This window comes from Tubulanus polymorphus, chromosome 1 (genome assembly GCF_964204645.1).
Source record: "Tubulanus polymorphus chromosome 1, tnTubPoly1.2, whole genome shotgun sequence".
In the NCBI taxonomy this organism is placed as follows: domain Eukaryota; kingdom Metazoa; phylum Nemertea; class Palaeonemertea; order Tubulaniformes; family Tubulanidae; genus Tubulanus; species Tubulanus polymorphus.
Window position 1 is genome coordinate 21,566,459 of NC_134025.1, and position 20,712 is coordinate 21,587,170.

The 20,712-nt window shown below is 38.0% G+C and overlaps 1 protein-coding gene across 1 annotated transcript in view; it reads right to left on the reverse strand.

Moving 5' to 3' along the window:
- Positions 1–20,712, reverse strand: part of LOC141904203 (sodium/potassium/calcium exchanger 4-like) — a 39,895-nt gene that overhangs the window by 5,439 nt on the left and 13,744 nt on the right. Inside the window, exons 3-10 of the mRNA XM_074792758.1 lie at positions 13,091–13,242; positions 4,212–4,296; positions 3,234–3,337; positions 3,028–3,102; positions 2,281–2,360; positions 1,608–1,729; positions 391–420; positions 188–223 (exon numbers count right to left, since the gene is read on the reverse strand). Of these exons, the coding sequence (XP_074648859.1) occupies positions 188–223; positions 391–420; positions 1,608–1,729; positions 2,281–2,360; positions 3,028–3,102; positions 3,234–3,337; positions 4,212–4,296; positions 13,091–13,242 (684 nt within the window). The remainder of the gene's footprint in view (positions 1–187; positions 224–390; positions 421–1,607; positions 1,730–2,280; positions 2,361–3,027; positions 3,103–3,233; positions 3,338–4,211; positions 4,297–13,090; positions 13,243–20,712) is intronic.

Here is a 20,712-nt window from a genome sequence, read left to right on the forward strand (position 1 = left end):
AGCCGCCGAACGAGTCATAGTTCATTAGAATTTTATGTTATACGAAAATGAAATCAATCAATAGTTCAAATTTTAATCTTTGTGCCTGAGACCTCTCGTAGGCTATAAGTATATGTTATACGTTATACGACATCAGAGTTGATCATATTTCTAATTTCGTAATGCTAAATTTAGCGCACAATCGTACCTGTTATTTTCGGGGGGATCTCTGATTTTTTCTCGTCTGAACGGGCAAACAATAAAACAATAAAAGAGGATCTCGATAAGTTCTAATGAAATCAACGAAATCGTGCTATTCTTTTTTAACACGTGAAAAATTGCATTATTAGTCTCACACCTTCAATCACCCGCCTTTCAATTAAGTACTCATTTCTGTAATACGTTACGTACCTGGTTGGTGTATTGTACCATTTGTTTCACCTAAACACACAAAAACAAACCAAGAAGCTGAACTCATATGAACGAAATAATTGAGTTTTGAAAAAGACATAAAAATGAATCAAGCATAAAAGTTCACGTAATCTACTCGGTGTGTAAATAACAAAATGATGATACATTGAGATTTTACGGCCGCGTTAAGAAGATAGTGTTAGATAAATGTAGATAGATATACGGGTGATTTTAATGAACTTTTCGACCTTGATCTCTTCAAAAAGCTCGTACAAGCATTCGTTGCAGTTATAACATTCATACGCGCCAACATCCTACCTCGGCAGGGATTCGAACCTGATTGCATCGCTAGACTCAGCCACGACACGAAACCCTGCCACGCTAGACTAGGTGCGCAGGTACATGCGCACGTTTGCCGCGCGGAAACTTGTGTTACCGCTGAGGCAAATTTCACGGATAGAATATAGATGTATGGTGGCTGATTCGGGCCATACTAAAAAGTTTTTCTGTACGGCTAAAGCAACGATAAAAAAATTATCACATTGGCCCGTTTGTTGGTTTTCTCGCGCGAGAATTCAAAATTTTTTGAATTCTCGCGCGAGAAAACCAAACTTTTTGAATTCTCTCACGAGAAAACAAAAAGTATTGAATTCTCGCGCGAGAAAACCAAAATGTTTTGAATTCTCGCGCGAGAAAACCAAACAGCGGGCCAATGTGAAAATTTTTTATCGTTGCTTTAGCCGTACAGAACAACTTTTTAGTATGGCCCGAATCAGCCACCATAATAAATGGAAAACCCGGGTTAAAGCAGGATTTCTGATTGGTTAATAATGAAATCATCTAAGCTGCGCGTGTACCAGTGCGCCCGAGCTAGTGTGGCAGGGTTTTGCGCCGTAGCGGTCTCGATGCTATCACGTTCAAATCCCTGTTGGGGGAGGATGACGCACCAATACCAGAGCATCAAAATCGCTGAATTCAGCCGATGAAAATGCCACCCAGTATTGATTGATACGACTAAGAAAACAATTGATAATGAGAAAGACACTTTCGATGAACATGCTGTTAAAATGTATCAAAACATGCTCCGCTGGAAACAAATACGTCAGGCTCAAGTTTGAAAAGAAGTTGAAAATTATACAAGTCGAATTTATTTCAAAAGAAAAGAATGAAAAACCTCGTCTTCATACAGGAAAAAATTGTGAGAAAGACTATAGTACCGTAATTTCCGTAATACTTCCTGTCACCAACAGGCGGCAGTATGCTCGTTTCGGTGCCTGCGTCGGCGTCCTTTTCCAGATTGAATTTCTCGTTGAAAAATTTCTGCAGTGTTACGTTGTACCTGTAGAATTGCGAAAATACACGCATTCAGTATGCGACGCAGAGCTCGATAAGATATTGGCATCCTCACGCGTCCCATATTTTTTCTCCACGAGGCGTGTTGGATGGTCTCTATACAGGGGCGGATCTAGTGAAAGTGGAAGGCCGGGGTCCAGAAGAAAGGACTGAGGCATTTTTCAGATGAAGGACGGCGTCATAGGCTGTAAGCGGAGTCCTGTTAGATTTTTATTGAAGAAATAAATCCGAAAATATGCAATTTCTGAAAGGATGTGCGTCAAATTCACAGGTTTTATTGATCTTTAACTTGGCAGCCTCAATGGGAAGGCAGGGGTACGGACCCTCGAGGCCACAACCTAAATTCACGCAGCTTCTCGACAATGATAAGCGTTCCTATTTAAAATTCGGACTTCTTTAATTAGATATTGTTGCATCAACTTAATATTTGCCATTAATAAATTGGTTTATTCGTTATTTTCGAAATGAAACATGAGATTTACAAGATCGGTTTTTGTTCATGCGACAGAACACTGTATAATGAATCAATGTGCCTACCTCATTAGGGCGATGTAACCAGCATATAGGATAAGCATGATTAATGATTCGTACCATGTAATCACGGAGTCCATAATGCTCTGAAATTAATAGAGTATTCAATTTCAAATTCACGGAGAACAACGAGGTCTATCGTATATAGATATAGACCTAAACCGGAGACCCACGCTATTTTAATCAAGAATGTACACATCAGCGGGAGGTTTTGGCTTAATTAAAACCATCCAGGATCGGGTAGGAAATGACATGTCGTCTGGCGATCGGCCTTTTCATGCCAGTCACACGTTGAGTTTGCCGTCGGAAATAACAAGCCGTACGGTTGGGTGGACGTTGAGAAAGTTGATAAGGTACACGACGCGCCGACACCGCGCAAACAATCGTTAAGGGAAATAACTATGCGTCAACGTAGGCTAAATTGAGGCTAAATTAGCAAAACAACACCTTCCATGATACGTAGCCGTAAGACAAGCGCAGGACAAGATGATGACGGAAGTAATTCGTACAGCACGGAAACCATTGCCTTTTTACGAAGAAGGTCATCCGCCTTCGTGCACGAATTGGGCTAATATCGCCATGTATTCGCGGGATAAACTAATTGATCCAACTGACTGTACTCCCGTACGTCCGTCTGCATTGCTCCGCCTCTCTGACTGATTTTGAACATTGACGTAACTATATATCTAAAGTAATGAATCTAGATAATTGGAAGAGTGTGTCCGCCTCTCTCTCCCTCTCTCTCTCTCTTACCAGTATCAGCGCTATAACCGTTATACAGTACGCCCCCGAGTCACGCAACAGCGGCCATTTACATAACGGTACCACCTAAAATAGAGAATGACGGTAAATGAATAATTCAACGCCCGTTTGACCAATATCTGTAAAAGAACCCAAAAGAAAATCCTATAATTAGGAATCAAGAACCCTTAAATACTTTATTGTATAATATAACTTACGGCTCCGGCCAGCAGTCCGCATATTCCTATGACAAACAGAATGTTGAACACCGCCGATCCGACGATGGTACCAACACCTACGTCGCCTTTAGCGATGAAAACACCTTGATGAAAGAAAAAATGGATATGTCTTGATTGACGAGGAACACACCTTGGTAATTCTAGATATCTATTGAAAGCAGAAATATTCGCTGTTGATTTAATGATGATCACGCAATGCGTTTGGGCTTGGTAGAAAATCAAGACTTGACTTAATAGTGGATATATACGTTATCTTATTACTGATTGGTTAAGTTACGTATACATGACTGATAATCATTTTATCAGAACAGACCAGTTTCTCAGACCTATAACGGCTAAGTGGGTTTACAACTGACTTAACTGTGCGTTATTTGAACAGTTGTCGCCCTTGGTATATTTGATCGGAGAAGTCTTGGTATTTGTGCATCAAATTTGAATTATGAACGAACACTGCAAATGAAATCTCGATGCTTGCCCACGTTTTCAGCCTCGGTGCAAGGAACGCACAATAGAATTCGAGCTTGAAGGTAGAATATTGTCGCCAAGATGTCGGTTCAGAAGATAACCCATCAGGCCCCATTATTTCAGTGAACTTATTCATTTCGCGATACCGTACAGGTATATTCGCGCTAGATTAGTATTGATACCTATTTCACGCATTCATCCAATCAAACTGTCATTTTTCATATGAAAGTAAGGCGGACATGATTACATCGAACAGTGAGCGTTCACCTGTCGTGAGCTTTGCCATCACAAGCGCGGCGCTAACACTTGGCTGCGCGAGGTCAAAAATTCGCGTGGATTTGCGGATAATGAGACTGAGATCAAAGATGAAATACGACTTCCCCTTGGCATTGCCACGACTGAAAAGGTTCCGTTGTCGCAGCTTTGAAATTTGGACCGAGTCGTCATTATTGTTTCTTTGTGCGTGCATCGCGTTTGGTCATTCTAACTTACCAATTACTGATGTGAATAGTTCAGGCGCCGAACTTCCAGCAGCCATGAAAGTCGCCCCCGCGACGTCTTCCCCAATGTGCAATTTCTAGAAGAAATACAGAAAAAGAAACACTAATTCAGTGAAGTAGAATGCAGTAACGATTGACTGATCGGTTCTTGTGGCGGCCGTTTTCTTCGGTATTAACTTTGAGGTAAAATAACAGCTACGGAAAAACTACGGTTATCAACGATAAATGCCCCTCCCCAAAAAATAATCACGTTGAAAAATTCAATTTATCCAATAATATTTATCCTTTCCCTGCTCCAGGAATTTGGAAAAAATTGTGTCCCCAGGATGAATCCGTAATCGTGTTCTACATATCAAGTTTCGCCCGCACGCTTTAACGTATTCATATCAGCCGTTGGCTAAACTTTCCATCATTCGTTACAATTCGGAAGATTTCTGATACGTCAAGACAGCTAAATTTAAGATCATTGACACACAGAAGTATCGATCTCCGATACACGCGCACCGTGACAAATCAATGAATTTTCGAAACGTTTCTCAACTATTGTAGAACGTCGGTGTGTAGAATGCTATAACGTTGCTGTTCGAGTCGATAGCTGCATTCATTCGTAAGTAGATTACGTCAAGCGCGGTACAAATCAATCGCCGATTCGATCAGCGCATTTTTCTGTAAATGAGATTTCATTGTCTCAGAACGAGTTTACGAAAAATTCGCTATTAACTATACCGCACTATCCGACGATATTTTTGTTGCGGTGTATTTTGTTATTTTTGTTATTCAAAACTACAATAAACCTTCGGACTACACGTAGAAAACGACCAAAAATATAAAAATGGGCAAAATGGTCATCGACCTCGTAATATTTCCTCGGAAAGTTTCGATGTATCAAATGAGGCAGCCAACAAAATCAACCCCAATCAGCAACCGAACCGTAACCGAAATTTCCAATAATGTACTCCGATTTAAACGAAAGTTCTGTAAATTCTGAAAATCTACCAAACAAATAAACAACAGGGTCAATCCCTATTTTGATGAAAAAAGTGTCGTATCAATTTTTTTATCAACTGTTTTTACTAATTTTAATAGGAATTACCATTTCATAAATGCTACACGCCGAAACTTGTTTTCATTACGCGTGTAAGATTTGCAATAATTCGATTACTACATTTCCCCATCCAAAAGCCCACGAGATGTTTTTCTCTCTACAAGACTGTTAATTTGCACTCTTGACGTCTTACTTTGAATTTCATTCAATTTGGCATTTAATCATAAGTCGACTGTTTGATGTGTTAAGGTTTCGTGTTTGGCTGTCTACAGGCGAATGCTCGACGCATTCATTCCCATCCGAGTAAGACTAATTAGATTTACTAAACCTTGCAAGTATTGGCTTAGTAAAATCAAGAAGCGAGTGGGAGTGGAACCCTTCTGTTTCAGATGCTGCAAACTAAAAATAGAATTCTTTTTCTTCCCTAAAAACTATTGTGGTGCGAGTTTTATAATATTCCATCGGTACTTCAATGGATTTTGACACCAATACTGTAGCTGCATGATTCTTTAGTTTTCAGATGCTATTATTATTATTCATCATTATCTATTTATAACTTATTATTTATAATTTATTATTTATTATTAATTATTTATCATTTATCATTTATCATTTATCATTTATTATTATTCAACTTATTCAAAATGGCGGCGGTGTTGGAGTCGCCTCTCCGTCACTGATATGGTTTTTTGGATTTTTACCTCAATTCTCAGTTAGCCGCAAGTTTAAACATGGATCTAAAAAGACCTCTCACGGTCGTTTGTTATGGTGGAAGGATTACGAAAAGTGATATCCTATCAGCCCTGGGATCTAAATCAGTTCGAGTGCGTGCGATTCAAATCACAAAAACTGGTGAGTGTAGAATTACGTTCAAGGACACGAGTGCAGTTGAGGATTTCATAAAAAATCCACCGAACATAAGAGACCGCACGTTAAAAGTTGATAAAGCTGACGATGTACAAGATGTTACGAACGTTACAATTAAAGATGCACCAGTTGAATTATCAGATGCGTTCATTGCCTCCCAATTATCGACATACGGTGAGGTAATAAATGGGAGTATCAGAAGAGGGAAAATAAAAGACACCGATATTTTGAATGGCTCTATTTATGCTAAATTGCTTTAAGTGAAAAGTATAATTCCAGTTAATTCAAAATTTGGAAGATTTGAAGTCCGACTTTACTGCGATAATAATAAAACGCAGTGTGTGTATTGCGGTGAAACGGATCACCAGTATTATCGTTGTCTCTTGCGTACTCGCAAACTCTGTTTTAAATGTAAATCTCCAGACCATCTAGCAGCCAATTGTCCATCTGGCGTTTTATGTTTCTACTGCCGTAAGGAAGGGCATAAAAAATCAGAATGTCCGATATTACAGGGGTTGGAAAAAAGACTAAATTTTGACGACGACATAACTGATCATCAATCATGTGAGGACAAATCACATTCCACAGTTAAAACTCCTACTCATACTCAGTCTACCGTCACTGACATGTCACCTGCAGAGAGCCGCACCGCTAGCTCGACAATTGTGCCCCCGAAACATATTATTATGGGTGACTCGAACTGCTCTCGCCTGATGTTTACAGATATTCCGGAAAGCGTTCACGTGTGCAGCGTTTCGGGTGCAACGGCCCATGATGTAAATAAACTTCTCCAGAAAGTGGACCCGTCTATTGAAAATGCGAAAATAAAATCGATAATCTGCCATCTAGGGATCATGACCAAACAATCCTGGATATGTCAAAATGATAAATATCCTTCGAAATACATTTCCCAGCGCTCAAATTAATGTATCTAGTATACTACCGCGTAAAGGAAAAAGTAAGACCGCGCTAACCTACAATGACACTTCCTCAAAGATCAATAACTATCTTCGAAAGCTATGTGACAGTGAAAATCATTTGAACTATATAGACAATGATTTGGTATTCCAACCAAATTTTTCAGTTAACCAGTCGTCATTTGATTCAACTGATAGGTCAGGAATCCATATTGGAATCGATGGTGCCAAAGAACTTACACAAGTCTTTCTTCGTGCATTAACACCGGATCAGAATAAAAAACGAACCAGAAGTCAGACATCATCATCCGATATTAGCCCAACTGTTCACATGGCCAAAAAGGACAGAATTTCAGTCCCGGACGATTTACCGATAACATCAGTCTAATAATGCTACCTATTAACGAGTATTATCTACCCTATACTTATTCATCATCGACATCTTTAATAATAACAAATGTCAATACTTTGATGTAAACTCTACTGTAGAGTTTGAAAAGCAACATTTTTCAATCTGTGCTTTAAACATTCGTAGTTGTAACAGAAATTTTGATACATTTTCATATTTATTGAGCAATTTAAAAACTGACTTTTCTATTTTCGGGTTAACCGAAACCTGGACTAGCGAACTTCATGATAATGGCAGGCTGTATAATCTCCCAGGTATGAAAAGTGTTTTTAAGTGTAGAAAAAATTGTCAGGGAGGAGGTTTGGCCCTATTTTTCAAAGAAAGTTTTAATGCGAAACTTAGACCAGATCTATCCCAGGATAGAAATACTTTTGAATGTCTATTTATTGAATTGATTCTTGAAAAAGAAAAAAATAAATTAATTGGTCTGATCTATCGACCACCCGGACAAAGCATAAATGGCTTTAATAATGTATTAATTCCACTTTTAGTGAAACTTAATAGAGAAGACAAAGTATGCTATCTTATGGGCGATTTCAATATCGATTTACTACAAGTTAACGCCCACAGACCAACTGATAACTATTTAGAAAATATGACTTCATTTGGGTTCATTCCATTAGTTGATAAACCTACAAGAATCACTCCCACATCCTCGACGCTTATAGATAATATTTTTTTGTAACGATATTCGCCATGTGTTTAGTACGGGTATTATTTGTACCGATATTTCGGATCATTTTCCTATTTTTATTGTCTGTAATCACGTTGAGCCCAAAATTGACCAAGAGGTGACTTCGAACAGAAACTATTGTGAACGTAACATTTCAAAATTCAATAGAGCTCTTCTGGCCACTGATTGGTCGGATATCTATAGTAATGCAGACCCGCAACTATCATACAGCGCATTTAACACTAAATTCATGGAATTATATAATGAATGTTTTCCTTTTTCAACTCCCCGTAAAATAAACGAAAATAAATTACATAAACCGTGGTTATCATCTGGATTATTGAAATGTATTAAACACAAAAATCGCTTGTACAGAAAATCTTTGCGTAATAGATCACATTTGAAAAATTATTTGAATTACAAACGTACCTTGTCTCGTACACTCAAATATGCCGAGAAAAAGTATTATGAGACTAAATTACTTGCAGCCAAATCCGATATGAAAAAATCATGGAATATCTTAAACAGTCTAATTGGAAAATCTTCCAATGATCGGAGTAGATTACCTTGCTCTTTCAAAAGGAACGGTATCGTTGTAAACGGCTATGAAAATATCGCTAATGAATTTAATTCTTTCTTTGTAAATATTGGTAGCAACCTAGCCAATCAAATACCAGATACAGGTGTCCACTTCAGTGAATATCTGACATATCCAGTAAATGAAAACTTTTTCTTTTTCCCGACCCACCCTGATGAAATCAGTCAGATTGTAAATGATATCTCACCCAGCAAAGGCGCTGGTGCTGATGGTTTCTCTGTAAAAGTAGTTAAGAAAATAATTGATTCTGTAAAATACCTGCTAACTCATATATTTAACTGTAGCTTAAATTCCGGTATAGTGCCGGCTGAACTGAAGGTAGCGCGAATACGTCCACTCTATAAAGCTGGCAATAATGACTATTTTGATAATTACAGACCGATATCCGTACTGCCTTGCTTTTCTAAAATTCTCGAAAGGATAGTGTATAATCGATTAACCGAATATTGTAACAAGTTTCATATCATTCAACCAAACCAGTTCGGCTTTCGAAAGAACCATTCAACTGCCATGGCCTTAACATTGATAACTGATGAAATTTCACAAAATTTAGAAGAAAACAAATCAACTATTGGGGTATTCTTAGATTTATCAAAAGCCTTTGACACCGTTGATCACGAAATCTTATTAAGAAAATTATGTTTTTATGGAATAAGAGGCATCTCTAACAACTGGTTTGAAAACTATTTGAAGAATAGGAAACAATTTGTTCAAATTCAAAATTATAAATCCTCGTTATGTACCGTTAAAACTGGAGTACCCCAAGGCTCAATTTTAGGTCCCTTGCTTTTTTTATTATATGTAAACGACTGTATTAAATTTTCTAATGTGTTAAAACTTATATTGTTTGCCGATGACACAAATGCCATAGTGACATTAATTTAGACAGATTAGTACGTACAGTAAACATTGAATTATCAAAATTGTATACCTGGTTTCAAACAAACAAGCTGTCATTAAATGTAAAGAAGACGTCATTTATGGTGTTCGGTAAACTATTGAAACATAACTTGAGAATATCAATTAACAACATAGAGATCAAACAAGTCAATGTCACATATTTTCTTGGAGTTTTTATTGACAGAAATCTAACCTGGGACGATCAAATAAAATCAGTTGAAAAAAAAGTTTCTCGAAGCATTGGTATAATAGATAGAGTATGATATAAGCTGCCAGTGAGTTCTCTTCGTACCCTTTATTTGTCGCTTATTGATCCTTACCTCCAGTATTGTAACTTAGTTTGGGGACGAAATTTTGAAAATAAACTTCAGCCATTAATTGTATTGCAAAAAAGAGCTATCAGGCTAATTTCTAATTCCTATTATTTGGCGCACACTGACCCTATATTCAAAGCTTTTAATATCCTCAAGCTCAAAGATATTAATAAACTTCAGCTAGGTACTTTTATCTACAGATCTGTCCACTCCGAATTACCGGAATCATTCGAAAATTATTGGAACCAAAATTTTCAAATCCACAGTCACAATACTCGGCGACGTCAAGATTTACAAACACTTTCTTTCAATAGTCTAAGAAGAAAATTTTCAGTAAAAGTATCCGGCCCTTTACTTTGGAATAACATCAGTGAAAATCTAAAAAACATGGAAAATTCTAAAGATGATAATGTTCCTAAGAAATTATAGAAAGCAACTTTGTGCTTGATTTTATCATACAGTTATTCGAACTAAAATTATTGTTTTTGGAATATTTCAGAAAATAACTGGCTTATTAAATGATTATATCTTAATCAAGCTGTTATCATAGTTTACTTTGATTACATTTTGTGTGTTAAGGGTTGACTGTGAGCATATTATTTTCTTTATTGCATTTCTCTTTTTTTCTTTTCTCTTTTGAGGGACCTGTTTTATACAAACTATTCCTTAGTTTCTACAGGCCCCTCCAGGTCTAATTTACTGTATTTTGTATTATGCTTTGTACACTATGCTGTAAATTATATTTGAAAAATAAAGTGTTCAAATCAAATCAAATCAAATTTATCATTTATCATTTATCATTTATCATTTGTCATTTATCATTTATCATTTATCATTTATTATTTATTATTTATCATATATTATCTATCATATATTATTTATTATTTATTATTCATTGCTTATCATCTATCGTTTATCATTTATCAATTATAGCTTATTTACCATCTATTTGCGTGATATTTTACAAAGAGTACCCAGCCCATAACAGGACTTATAAGTTACGGTAAATCCATAAAAAAGATAACAAAATGACAGTTTTTTTGTTTTAACATATAAGGTTCACATAAATTATAGAATAACATGCAGGTTATCTTGCCTGAATTTCAACATTCTTTCGATGTATTTTCTAACAGGAATACACGTATTGTTACTTCTAATTTCAGTTATGTGGAATTCATTTCACAAATGTTTGATGAAAAATTGGCCAGAGTTTTTTTTAAACATTTCTACATCGTTCTTATGTAGGTCAACGGTCCGCAATAGCTCAGAGTAGAAACGGTACATTTTTGCTCGAAGTAGAAGTCGGTCGTTTTAATGGAATACCTCTGGAACGGATACCTAGCAGACAATGCGATAGAAATGCCACCTTGTGTCAGATACTTCGAACTGAGGAATACGCTTCTATCTACCATCGGATTAAATATTAAATAATAATATTTATTTCGCCATGTACATATGCAGTATAAATGATATATAGATTATAAACAATTTACATACATACGAGGCTGGATGCTTGGAAAGCCAATGGAGGCTGTGTCCCGCAGGGATCCAAGCACCCAGAAAAAAGATCAAAATTTAATGAAATTAGGTAGAATGAGGGTGAAATAGAAACGCGAAATGGGAGTAATCTGTCCGCTGTAGAAGTTTTAGATACATCAGTTTGATTCATTAACTTCAAAGAATTGTGCTTTAAATGACTTAAGACCAGAGACATATCTCTAACTGTCTATACAAAATTGAAAAATAAAAAACAATACAAACTTTTGGCTAATTATATCCAAGCAAGTGGAATATATAATGTGCTCTTATATGCCAAAATTAGCCAGTTGGATCAACTCAGTAACGCATTATCAAATTTTGTAACGAAAATATATTGTACATTCAAATTGCACAATAAAAAAAACATATATGTCGCACTGTCGCAAATTTGTGAAAAAACTAGCGATTGACACGGTAAGAACGTTGCCAAATTATCTAAATCATACTAAGTACAGGTGAAATCACAAAAACCGTTAGCTAAGTGTACGTAGGCCTACGTATAGCTGGCTCGGCGTACCATTGTATAATGAATTAGATAATCGACAATTCTAGGGTGTGTACGACGAAAGTCCGTCACGAATCAATCGAAAAAATATATATATACATATAATAAATGCAACATTTATTTCATGGCTCTGATTCGTGGGTCTGTCGTCAGTAGACAAATCTCACGCAATCAGTTTATATAAGGCTTTTCATTTAGAAACATTAGATGTCATGTGAGAAACTCGACTTTCCTCCATACGTCGGTTGTAAGCCCGTTGTCCGTCATTCTCGCCACCAAGAGAAAAATCTAGATTTCCATTTCAATCTGTACCTATTAATCTATACCTATTATCGCAATTTTGAGGTGGGACTGCCTCAAAATGGCGCCTCGTAACTGGAAACCTCCCTACTCATGTCTGATTGAAGCTTGCTGTAATAAGTAGTCATTTGGAACTTTAAGGTTCCAGAGTTTCTGCAAAAATTATGTGATTATCTTTGTAAAAGCAGTACGTAGGCTCCTGTTGTGTCGTTGCCGATAAAAGGAATTTCAAACTGTTAAAGAGTTCGGTGAAATTTGGACAACTTCACGGGTGGTGGGGAGCGTCAGTTGATGATTTTATGATCTCAAAATAGGGATCAACCCTGTTACTTATTCGTTTGATTTGTTTTGATTTGGTGTCCCTTACAAACCCACCACACCTGCCGGGAGCGAAACAGGGGGTGTGATTTTGAAATCGGAAATCGAAGCGCAGATGTAGTTGTGCGTGATCGGCGATCGAATTTACAGAAATTTTTATTCTTAGTTTATGATTAAGTATGATGGCGGATGAGAAGTCAGCATGATGGCAGTTAGAATGAATACTTTATTCTCTCAAAACACATACATCGAGTATCCATTCATTCATTCAGAAGTCAATAGATGGGAATCTTACACGGACAGAAAGTGACAAAATAGGAAAGAGAGATAGGGAGATGTTGGAGATGTATGGATATGTATAATATGTGAACAGATTGGAAATCGGCATATATAAAGTTAGTAGAGTGGACGTTGTAGATGAGGCAGAAAGATTACGGGAACTGATGGATACAGGGAAGATATATCAAAGGCAGGTACATCTCTTACCTCACATATCTTGTCTAACGAAGATACAAAGTAATCGTCGCAAACCAAAGCTAATGCGTAGAACATGTAGCACACTACACAAACATGGATGACCAGCGCGCCGTGAGACCTTTGACGATTCGTAAATAGATCTTTCGGAAATTCGTGATATGCTGCAAATAGAAAGAATTACATACACGTGAAAGTTTGATTTCTATCATTGCATCTATGCAGTTATATCGATATATCCAAGTTGAATGATAAGAGGCGCATCCCCTAATAGGGCCCCAATTCAATGGAGGTACCCGCAACGCTACTGTGGCAAGCGAACTTCCACCATTTTCCGCCAGGTTCGCTAGTGTACAGTACGACGTCAACTACTGGAAACGGCTAAAACACTAAAAAATACGGTGAACCAATAAATTCTGAAGATGAAGTAACAAGATATAAGCTTGTAGAATTTCTGTGAAAAATCATTTTATTCAATGTTTGCATTTTTCATTCGCAAAGCATTGTATTTTCCATGCTTTTTGTTGCATCTAACTTTGTTGACGTACATGTTGAAAGCGATCGAATCTTTTTGGACCTCATTAATACCGTATTTCTCAGTCGGGAGAATAAAGCTATATGAACTAAAAATAATTTCTCAAATTCTATCGAAGATGCACGATGTACGAAAATCGTGCCACATATAAACTCTAAAGATTAATCAGTGTTCGGTTCATTTAGACGCGTGTTTTGCCTAATCTTTGGATTGGAAATTCGAAAATTGAGGTCAAAGTTACTTGAAGAAAATGAACTCATTTTGATCGAGTTCTTCTAAGTGGTACCTTCCGATGAAATGGTGCATCGGTACCCCGTTATGTCCCCGATATTCACCAGACTTAGTCCGTCGCAAATCGTCTCAGCGGGTTCGATTTTTTTTTTATTCATACGTCGCAGTCGGAAAATAAGTGCAATATTTTCCGATAACCGCTAACAAATTCATAAACCGCTTATTGCGTGTATATAGCGTATACGTAATATAAACACCACGAGTGACGACGAATATTTTAGCTGAAATAATTTTTTTCTCCATCTACGCGCTTTATCCAACGGCACCCGTTATAGCGACTATACGATGGATTAGAGAATAATAGCGAAAAAAATGTTATGAAAACAGTCAACGCGCTGATTGCGACAAGACCTTACGCGTCAAAAGTGTAGGTCTGAATCAATATCAATCTGCAACTAATCGGCATTTTTGCTCGTGACACGGCGAACACCATAGCGCGCTGGTTTATTTTCATTAACGATGACACATGTCGGAGTTTTGCTTCAGCTCTCGCGAAAGAGCATGTACGCTGGGTTGCCTTCCAGAACATCTATGTATACGCGGCCGGTTTTAAACATGATTCGACGTCGAAATGAATTCATGTCGTCATATGATGTACGAGGGCGGATGCAGGGTCAAAGGAAAGGGGGTGTCCAGAAATTTAGGGCCTTTTTCTACGCTTCGCCGCAGTTCACATGTACAATGATTTCTAGATCTTCTAGAATTGGTAAAACAGCTAATTTCCGCTAGAATTTTCGTATTTTTTCAGTCGTTCGATCATAACCTCTCTTTTGATCGGAAAATATTTAGTCCAGAATATTTGAAGATGGAAATGGAATTTCTAGGGACCTCAACATTTATGGGAAGGTGTCCGGACCCCATGGACATCCCCTGGATCCGGTACTGATGACGTGTGCTCTCATCCTGATATGGGTAAGTATGCATATCTATATATGTGAAAAGAAATAGGAATCATAAACGGTTTATCCGCCTTCAGTCGCTCTAATTGCTAAATCGTCACGCGTAACGCTGTAATTCGGTAGATTTCAATGAATTGAACTGAATGTGAACCTGTGTCAAAATAAGAAACACATTGGGAATTGTTACCATGGTAACTCGACTAAGCAAACGACTACACTAGAGGAGAATTTGAAACACGAATCCGCGATTCCGACGATAATGCGACATTAATTTCTCCCACACACTCGGTATCGGTATTTCCCAATCAAAATACCAGGCGATAACAATATTTATCACGACAAAAAAGAGTGTTATGTCGTTGTCGTTTTACGCGGATGTAATAGATTCAGATTTTCGAGGTGGGACAAATCGGAAATCGAATTCTAGCCTATTTATTTAGGAAATTGTAGAATCGAACAAGCCATTGTATTCGAAAGATCCAGCCGCGTAAAATGGGTAACCGCATTTTCTGGCTCCCTCGCGAAAAGGTATACCTGCAATCTCGTCGATCGAACATCAATAGCTTTACGGGTCGCGATAAAATCTCTCGGTAACAAAAATATGTGATTAAGATCCGCGCAACGAAAGCGTTAACGCTCTATACGATGCGTGGGCGATAGCTCAGCATCGCTCTAGCGATCTCTTGAGAAATGAAAAATAACTAGTTTTGCTCGTAGATTTTTTCATGTGACGAAATAACGCTTTCCTTTATGAAACATAGATATCTAGCGCAAGAAGTGATCTACTAGGATGAAATTCTAGAGGAATAGCAAAGTACTGTAGAGCAAATTTCATGTAGTCTTATATATGTTCGGAGTGTTATTAAGATAACAACCTAACATACATGGTTATTCATCGATAAATAGTCTGGATTCCACACAAAATAATACTGCACATAATATTTTATGAAATTTTCAAATTGCCCCTTTTTTAAGATGGCCACCATTTTGAAAAATGGTGGTCATCTTGGTGGGCACCCCGATGAGTTGGCACCACCCCTTCTAAATATTGAAGCCATTTATGTATCCGTCAAACCCTGAAAGTTTTATGAAATCCTCATAATATGCAGTATTATTGTGAAAGTTGGTATCTAGGAGGCCAGACTTTAAATGTAACCTTACAAAACAGTGTTCTTGAAATGGTATCGTTTGGTGGAATATTTCAATAGATAACACAAGCTTCCCCCTCGAAATTGTGAAATATAAGGCAAAAACATTAAAAATTCATATAGTCTCCATATGAATTCTGATTGCAATTATTTCTGAAAGCATAACACGGGTGAAATGACAGGGGACAATCTATTCATCAAAAATCAATCAATGCTAATCAATTGACGTTATGTCAAAAATCGAATTCAATTAACATCGGCAATCGGTGATTAGTTTGAACTTAGTCACTCAGCATCGATTGATCCTGTCGCATTGATTTACTGTACCCGGGACTTTCAGTGTGTGTGTGGGTGAGGGAGGGAGGCCGCTACAGAAAACGATCAGAATTTTATGCCGAGCAATGCGTTACATCGCAGCAAGCTGCTCTGATTTAACATCGTTGATTCAGACTCGGCACGAAGTTGTTGAAAACCTACCGAATGCGCAGCCATTTCGAGCCGCCGAGATTACCACAGAAACTGATTGTAATGTCCCTATAGACGGCGGTCTGTCAGATGCGGTACTGCTTGTGCATTGAGACCCGATGGTACTGTCAAATCATATTCAATCATTATATTTCACATTTCCGATCGGCTGGTAGTGAGACGCTGATCAAAATGACATCCATCGATACTCTAGCATATTAGATGGTATATACGAACTGTTTCATATGCGTCAGGTTATTAAAATCTAAATGGCCAACACGCCGCGGGTCAATCAACTTAGGGAACTTCATCAACATCAACATCTTCATCAACATCAACATCTACTAGAGATAAAACTACACTAAACTATCGGACTGTTTACACGTGGAAAACTACCAAAGAAATATAAAAATGGACAAAATTATCTTCAACCTTATAATATGGACCAATATCTCGATGTACTAAATTAGGCAGCCAGCAAGTTTAACCCCAATCAGTCGGTTCAGGCTGGTTGGAAGATCGTTTGAATGAACCGGAACCGTTATTTCCAATTATGTACTTCAATTCAAACAAAAAATTCTGTAAATTCGACCGCCGATCACACAACCATATCTGTAGGCTACTTCGATTTCCGATTTCAAAATCGAACCGCCAGTTTCGCTCCCAGCAGGTGTGGTGGGTTTGTAAGGGACACCGGATCAAAACAAATCAAACGAAATTCATACCAATTAAATGAATAACAGAGCCAATCCCTATCATAAGATTTGAAAAAAATCTAAATTGCCACATTCTTTACTTGTCTGCAAACGATGGCATTAATCTTTAAGATTGAGACACTGTTTTACATATTTCAGGAGTATACGGGTACCCTTAGAAACACCCGTTCTGCCAATTGACATCCCTGCGCTTGCAAATTTGCATCTGACTTCAAACATCATTTCAATAGAATTTTGAACTGGGTCTTAAGTTGATGCTTAACAAGGCACCGTTTCTCGTGTATCCCTGAAATTTCTTCATATTTTCCGCTTCTCTGCTTCACGCAGAAAAGGAAGTTTAGAAAAATCTATTAACATGGTATAGGAACAAACAATATAGTTACTGTCCTTCGAAGTACAGTCTCATATCGGTGCTTAGCCGGGGGAAAAGGATTACCCATTCGGCCTCGAGTATGGTGGCTGATAATGGCCAAATGCAATAATTTTTACACGACCTCGATAATAGAAAATGCAAAACGAAATTGATAGAGCAAAAACGAACTTTTCGTTTTTGCGCCCTAGTAAAAACGAATTTTACCTCGCAAAAACGAAATATCATAGAGCAAAAACGAAAATATTTGTTTTTGCTCTATCATTTTTCGTTTTTGCTCCATAATATTCGTTTTTGCGCCCTAGCAACTCGAGCCTCCGAGGACTAGCGTACTCAATAAATATATCGTAGATCGTAATAATGAAAATGAATAACCGACCATTAATCAATCAATGTTGACGGTCTAAATACACTGTCTATATATCGTAGTCTAGATCGGGGATGAAATCAAAGTAGTAGAGTGATATAGAAATTGATCGAGCAGAGATAACGGTCGGTCAACTTCCGCGAGACTGGACGATGATCAGACTACGACCGAAGATGGTGGACAGGAAACTACTGAATCAGTGATTGATGAGGCATCTGATGTTTTATGCATCGCAACACGTCCTGCATCTCACACATACCATGTCATTAATACCAGTTACCGAGGCGTTTTTTACTGTGTTATTTGCCGTTCTTCGAGTTGAACCCATTAGCGACAAAGCAATAGTGATCCTTCCCCTTGACGTCAATAGCACAATGACGACCAAAGAAAGTTGTCGAGACACGTGTAAGCATCGTTAGCTCGGTTTGTTACATATGTTAGGTTTTTTCGGAACTCTCTGCTGCTACCAGAATAACAGATTTATATCATACTGACATTCAGTCTGCATACTATTCTAGGAGTAAGATGGCCGTTCAGGCCGTTCTAGTTTTCTATTCGTATCCTAAATCCACTGAGCGCCACCAAGGGCATTATTAGCAGGTTCAATGTTTCTTTTTTCAAATTTAGCAGAGATGAGAGAAGAACTCTGATTCGAACCCATGAACCCTGGGATGGACGAGACCAATGACCGGCGGCGCTCCTCGCTAGTGGCTTTGAATATATCGAGCATTCTAAATAGAGCATATTCTTCCCGCACTTTATATAAGCCGTTGACAAAAAAACATCATGTCTGATGTCGTCGATTGGACGAGAAACGAGTATATTGATAGTCGACCTCTGGCTGGTGCAGATATTACGAGATAAGCTACCGCGCATAAACCGCCGAGCGAATGCCTGATCCCCCGCACTTCTTTGCAAAGGCAATCGACTGAGTGAAATGCTAGAGAGAGATTACCCGATCTTTGATCCGCCGTGCTAAGCCCTCTCGATATTAGATATAGCGGCAGTAGCGAGCCGTTTTGATTAATAGAAACTTTCTATTTCCCTCATAAACCATCGCGGTATCTAAAGCGTGCTTCACGCGATTCCGCAATCACAAAACGTATCCGATGCAAAATGAGGATCTATATCGCGTTTGGCTGAGTGGTTTATCAAACCTGATAAATCGATTTACAGTACTGGTCAGTCGAACTTGTAGCGATTGCTCCCAAGTGTAACGAATATCCATATTAGAACTAGAGCGTAATTGCTCCGTCGAGAAATTGAGGTGCCTTGTCGAGATTGTATGTATGGGCTGTCAAGATCTCAGATAATATGATGATTGCATCATGCATAAAGCTGAGGCATGTCCGTACACATATTGTATTTACACAATTTGTGTATTAGGCCTCTAATAAGAACCGCTAGTATGGGCGATAAGTGTGCATATTCTTGATTTACTTTGCTGTTATAGGGATATGTAGTACCATCGTTCAGTACATTGTCTTTAGGTAGGTATATCGTTAAGAGAAAGATAACGACTTTCCAACATTGCCTCTGTATGTCTCGACTTATCTATATAAAAGTAAAAATATACAGTAGACTCCGCCCAAGTCGGATCCGATCTGGATGTTTTTTTTTAAATATTTTTGTGACACTCTATCCGAAATACGTAACATGCAACTCGGATATCACTAAAGTCGGAAACATTTTTACATTCCCAAAAGATCCGACTTTGAGCGAAGTCTACTGCATAAACTGGGATAATGCTACTTCGCGTCCTAAAAACAAATAATCTTAGATGTTGAATCCCCGTTTGCATCAATAGCTTGCAAAAAGCAGACTCGTTGTTTAAGACGATAAACTTTTAGCTAATCGCTATGTGAAATGTGCAAGACGACGCAGTGGCAAGCGGGTGAGTTACTTCCAGAGCATTCAATCACACGCAATGATTTGATTCGTGCTAGAATTTGGCATGGTCCTTGTCCGACGTTTTGGTCGGGCCAAATATGGTGCTCGGAACTTGGCACCAGTGCAAACGATTGGCCAGAAACTCTCCTAGTGATCGCGGCTGTAGGTATTAGAGTTACATTCAGTAATTATTTCCTTTTCAACGTCATCTTTAATCCTTAATACATGTGAAATATATGTAACAAAATATGACAATGCGACAACAATTCAAATTCTTGGACGAATTTCGGTAATAGTATAAATAGTATACATTTAGAATATAAAATATTGAATACAGAATACGTATATGCGTGGTTTTTTATCAAAGAACAGAAAATCAAAGAATATTGATAATTAACGACGTGTTAGCAGCAACTGCAGACGCGTCGAATTACTCGTCATATTTTGACGCGTCGAAATACATGTCATCAACGGGAAAATTAGCATTTGTTGCGTCAAAATAAAGTATCATATGAAGATTTTCGAGGCGGTTTTATATATGCGCATAATAGGATTAAGTGTATCCGTACACGTTCATGTCATGACTTTGTGTCCCATAACAAAATACACGTAACGCAATACCAAGACGCGTATTCGGGAGCCTCTGCTGCTGCTGCTGGTGGTTATGGTTAAATTGCAGCGAAAGGAACCAGCTATTAGATTGCCTTCACAGTAAAACAAGTCGAGTAATTGCATGTGCCGACCATAATGAAATTACACTGGTCGCTGGCAGCTGCCGGCGTTCCTTATATTAATCGAAAAAAACAGATTCACCGAAAGCCGGCCGAAAGTATAATATTAACCAGGGGCGGATCCATGGGAGGGGGTTAAGGGGTCTCGACCCCACTGCTCCGTGTTCGAACGTTCGGCATGACACTCAGTGTAGCCTACATGCAGATATGTGAACATGAGAA